This window comes from Lepidothrix coronata, unplaced genomic scaffold, assembly GCF_001604755.1.
Source record: "Lepidothrix coronata isolate B3197 unplaced genomic scaffold, Lepidothrix_coronata-1.0 Scaffold327, whole genome shotgun sequence".
Lineage (NCBI taxonomy): Eukaryota > Metazoa > Chordata > Aves > Passeriformes > Pipridae > Lepidothrix > Lepidothrix coronata.
In genome coordinates this window covers 21,400-26,130 of record NW_016690507.1, presented here as the reverse complement: position 1 = coordinate 26,130, position 4,731 = coordinate 21,400, and the positions used below count along the sequence as shown (strand labels likewise).

Below are 4,731 nucleotides of genomic sequence, written 5' to 3'. Positions count from 1 at the left end.
CCCGGGACGCCCCTCCCCACTCACCCATGACATGAACCACCTTCTTCCTCCCCCGGGGGCTCTGCAGCGCCTCGGAGCCGAGGATTCCCGCGAGGAGCAGCAGAGCTGCCGGGCCGGCGGCCCAGGGGCTTTGGGGACGCATCTGGGGGGGACAGCAGAGCCCTCAGCACCCCCTCTAGCCCCCCCCCCGGGAGGAGACTCCGCTCTGCCCGACCACCGGCCTCGGCAGCCCCCCAGGAGCGACGCCGGTCCTCGACCCCCCCCTCCCCCGGGTGCCATCACCCACTGCCACCCCCTGACCCGCCCCGAGCGGAGGGGGGGCACCGGCAGCGCTGGGTCGCTCGTTTCCTCCCCGCGCCGCCCCCCCCCGGCCCCAGGGACCCCCGTGCCCCCGGCGCTGAACTCGGCTTGCCCCGCTCGGTTACAGCCGCGATGAATATTTCATGGCAGGCGCGCCGGGCCGCTTCTCCTGAGTTATTTATGGCAGCGCCGGCACATCTGGAAACCGAACTGATGGGGCTGGAGCGGCGGCGGCGGCGGCCGGAGCCCCCCGAGACCCCCGGCTGCGCCCCCCCCCCTTCCCGGGGCACGGCCTCCTGATCCCCGGGGGCTGCGATCCCGAGCCCCGCGTTCTGGGGGTGCCCCAGATCCCAGCCTGGTTCCGCGTCCCCCCCTCACCGCGGGAATGAGCCCCCCCCAAGCGCAGGGGAGGGTGGGGAAGGGGCGCCGGGAGCTGGATGTGGGGCGGGGGGAGCGGGGCAGCCCCCCGGGAGCGCCGGTGCCTGATCGGGGCAGCGGGAGAGGGGCGGCCCGTCCCTGTGGTCCCGGTGCCAAGTCCGGGGGAAGAGGGAGCGGGGCATCCCCCGGGGGTCCTGGTGCCCGCTCCGGGAGCACGGGAAGCGGAACAGACCCCCCCGGGGGTCTCGCTGCTCTGTCTGGGGGCATAGGGAGAGGAGCGTGTGTGTCCCCCCCCGGAGGTCCCGGTGCCCGAGCGGGGGGCAGGGGGAGCGGGGCAGCCCCTCCCGGTGGTCCCGGTGCCAAGTGCAGGGTAAGGGGGAGCGGGGCAGCCCCGGTCGGTCCGCGGGGTTGTGGAGCGGGGCAGCCCCCCCGGGGGTCCCTGTGCCCAGTCGGGGCAGGGGGAGCGGGAAAGTCCCCTTCGAGGATTCCGGTGTTCCCTCCGGGGGCAGAAAGAACGGGGCAGACCCTCGGGGGGCTCCGGTGCCCCGTGCCGGGGGCAGTGAGAGCAGGGCAGCCCCTCCCGGGGGTCCCGGTGCCGAGCGCGGTGGCAGGGGGGGGATGCGCAGCCCCTCCGGGGGGTCGCGGTGCCCGGGCGGGGCGGGGGGATGCGGCAGCCCCGGCTGTGCCCGCCCGCGGCCGCGGGCCCGGCGCGGTGTTGCAGTGCGGGACACTGCGGCGGCGGCCCCGGGGCTGCGGGACTCCGGTGCCCGGGCAGCGCAGCGCGGGGAGGGGGGGGCGGGAAACCGGCCGGTACAGGCACCGGGGGGGTCCCGTCCCGGCGCCCCGCGCCCGCCCCGCGGCGAGCGGAGCCGCCGCAGCCCCGCACTCACCGTGTCCCCGGTGCCGGCGGCGGGAGGGGCCCGCCCGCAGCAGCGCGATGGTGCCGCCGGTGCCGCCGGTGCGGCTCCGCGCAGGGAGGGGGCGGCACCGGGAGCTCGGCCCGGCCCTGCCCCGGCTCTCCCGGCGCTGCGCAGGGCCGGCGGCTCGCCAAGGTCACCGGCCCGCCCGCCTTCTCCCCATCCCCGGGACCCCCCCGGTGCTGCCGGGACCCCCGGGGGACGCGCGGGGCACGGGGAGTTTTGTCGGGGAAATCCCCCGCCCCGGGCACGGCAAGGGCAGCGTGTGCCCACCGCCCACCCGTGTGCCCACCGCCCACCCGTGCGCCCCCAGCCCACCCGTGCGCCCCCAGCCCACCCTCACAAACCCTCCTACAACCCCCCCCACCCGCGCGCCCACCGCACCCCCCCGCGGGCACACACGGGGACCCCCCGGCCCCACCCCAAAGGGCCGCAGGGGAGTGGTCATGGGGCTCTTCAGCCCTGGGGGTGCCCGGGGGGGTCCCATCCCTGCGCTCCCACCGCTGGCACGGAGGGACATCCCCGGGCACGGCAGGGACACGGCTCCGGAACGACCCTTGGCTCCTTTATTTTGTAAACAGTGTTTTCCTGGCACTGCCCCCCTCCCTCCCGAGTCCTTCCGGCGTGGCCGGGGTGGGACAGGGCACCCACGGACCCCCGGGACCCGCCGGGAGGGGAGACCCCCACCAGTGAGACCCCCCTGGGCACGGGCGGGGCTGTGGCTGCAGCCACAACGTCCCTGTAGAGCATCCGGAGGTCCCCACAGCCTTTGGGGACACCGGGGGACCAGCAGAGCACCCCTGGGGACACCTCTGGCAGCCCCTCTGGGACATCTCTGGGTCCCACTGCTCTGTGGCTCCTCGAACAGGATGGGGGCACCGGGCAGAGCAGCCCCCAGGGTGGGCACAGCAGCCCCCAGGGTGGGCAGAGCAATCCCCAGGGTGGGCAGAGCAGCCCCCAAGGTGGGCAGAGCAGTCCCCAGGGTGGACACAGCAGCCCCCACGGTGGGCACAGCAGCCCCCAGAGTGGGCACAGCAGTCCCCAGGGTGGGCAGAGCAGCCCCCAGGGTGGGCAGAGCAGCCCCCAAGGTGGGCACAGCAGCCCCCAGGACAGGGACAGCAGCCCCCAGGGTGGGGACAGCAGTCCCCAGGGTGGGGACAGCAGTCCCCAGAACAGGGACAGCAGTCACCAAGGTGGGCACAGCAGCCCCCAGAGTGGGCACAGCAGCCCCCAGAGTGGGCAGAGCAGCCCCCAGAGTGGGGACAGCAGCCCCCAGGGTGGGCAGAGCAGCCCCCCGGGTGGGCACAGCAGTCCCCAGGGTGGGCACAGCAGCCCCCCGGGCCGGGCAGGCCCCGTCACTGGTGTTTCTTTGCCCGGAGCAGGCCGGCAGGAGCGGGGGGCAGGAAGAAGGCGGGGCAGCGCAGGCAGCGGAGCACCAGGAGCTGCGGGCCCAGCGCGTAGAGGATGTTGGAGAGGAGGAAGCTCCACAGGACGTCGTCGGGGGTCTGGTAGGGGAAGGGGGTCCGGGCGTGCAGCGACGAGCCCAGGTGGGAGAACTGAGCCTGGGGACACAGGGAAGGGGTGGCACTGGGGAGGGGGAGGGTCTTGTGCGGCCCGCCCGGCCCCAGAGGGTGTGTGGTGGCAGCAGCACGGGCGGCACATCCTATTATAGCCCTGCCCCAGCCTATTTCTGGCCAGCGAATCCCCGGGCCCGGTAAAATCCACCGGGGCCAAAGCAATTACCAGGCAGCGGCAGAGCTGCTGCTCCACGTGCGGGTGCAGAGCTGAGCCCCCAAGCTCAGCCCCAACCCCCCCTGCCCCTGGCTGGGACCAAAACCCAGCCCTGGGGGTCCCAGCGTTGCCCCCCCGGGCGCCGGGACGGCCTCACCTGTGCCACGGCCCCGGCAAACACCAGGCTCCAGTCGGGCAGCCAGGAGCAGCCGGGCAGCACCAGCCCGTAGATGCAGAGCAGGAAGAAGGGGAGGGCGTAGAACATGTAGATCAGCATCTGGGGAGGGACAGAGAGAAGGTCACCCCGTCCCTGGTGCTGCCGGGGGGGTCTCCGGCCCCAGTTGGACCCCCCCCACCACTCACCTGCACTTTGGGGTAGGCGACGGGGTCGCGCAGGTACGGCTCGTGCTGGTAGATGTACTCGAAGCACGAGTCGGCAGGACAGTCCAGAACCACCTGGGGGGGATGGAGAGAGGAGGGGAGGCGGGTGGGGGGCGGATGAACCTTCCCCAATCCCCCCCGGCCTCTCCAGGCCCAGCACTCACCATCCCCCTGAAGAAGGTGAACGAGGCCATGAGCAGCAGCACCAGCACCAGGGCCGCGTCCTGGGGCCGCCGGTACAGGGGTTTGCGCTGCTCCTCCGCCACCTGCGAGAGGGAAACGCCCCGGTTTGGGCTCTGCACCCCCCGACCCAGGGGGAGGGCCCCCCCGGAGCCCCAACTCACCTTCTCGGGGCTGAGGAGCAGCGGCTCCCTGGGCTGCTGGAACAGCCTCGCCCCGGCCCAGAGGAGGAGGAGGATGTAGGGCAGGTTGAGCAGGAAGGAGAGGCTGAGCTCGGAGCTGTATTTCCCTGGGGGAGGAGGGCGCGGGATGGACACGGAGGAAGCACCGGCACCTCCCTCCTGTGCCCGCGGGGAGCAGGAAACCCGCCGGACACGGGCGGTGGGGACGGAGCCCCCTCCTCCCCCCCCCGTACCGATCATGTTCCCCAGCAGGAAGACCACGACGCTCATCAGCAGCGAGCCCAGCCAGAAGAGCCCCAGGTTCCTGTAGTTCTTCCTGCAGAGACACCGGGAACAGGCACCTCGGAGCTCCTTCCCCATGGAATTTGGGATGCTCCAACCCCTCTGAGCTCCTCTGGCACCTCTGCCAGACTTGGGGTTCCCTCCTCATGGAATCTGGGATCCTCCGACCCCCTGAGCTCCTCTGGCACCTCTGCCAGGCTCAGAGCTCCCTCCCCATGGAATTTGGGATGCTCCAACCCCTCTGAGCTCCTCTGGCACCTTTGCCAGACTTGGGGTTCCCTCCTCATGGAGTCTGGGATCCTCCAAACCTCGTGAGCTCCTCTGGCACCTCTGCCAGGCTCAGAGCTCCCTCCCCATGGAGTTTGGGATGCTCCAAGCCC

General features: G+C 72.8%; 2 protein-coding genes across 2 annotated transcripts in view; both read right to left on the bottom strand.

Annotated features, from left to right (window-relative positions):
- Positions 1 to 1,621, bottom strand: part of HAPLN4 (hyaluronan and proteoglycan link protein 4) — a 2,650-nt gene extending 1,029 nt beyond the window's left edge. Inside the window, exons 1-2 of the mRNA XM_017838162.1 lie at positions 1,569 to 1,621; positions 25 to 142 (exon numbers count right to left, since the gene is read on the bottom strand). Coding sequence (XP_017693651.1) covers positions 25 to 142 — 118 coding nt within the window. The 5' untranslated portion in view covers positions 1,569 to 1,621. The remainder of the gene's footprint in view (positions 1 to 24; positions 143 to 1,568) is intronic.
- Positions 1,622 to 2,850: 1,229 nt separating this feature from the next.
- TM6SF2 (transmembrane 6 superfamily member 2) overlaps positions 2,851 to 4,731 on the bottom strand; it is a 5,637-nt gene continuing 3,756 nt past the window's right edge. The window contains exons 4-9 of the mRNA XM_017838198.1: positions 4,303 to 4,446; positions 4,052 to 4,176; positions 3,872 to 3,973; positions 3,690 to 3,782; positions 3,484 to 3,603; positions 2,851 to 3,157 (exon numbers count right to left, since the gene is read on the bottom strand). Coding sequence (XP_017693687.1) covers positions 2,951 to 3,157; positions 3,484 to 3,603; positions 3,690 to 3,782; positions 3,872 to 3,973; positions 4,052 to 4,176; positions 4,303 to 4,446 — 791 coding nt within the window. The 3' untranslated portion in view covers positions 2,851 to 2,950. The remainder of the gene's footprint in view (positions 3,158 to 3,483; positions 3,604 to 3,689; positions 3,783 to 3,871; positions 3,974 to 4,051; positions 4,177 to 4,302; positions 4,447 to 4,731) is intronic.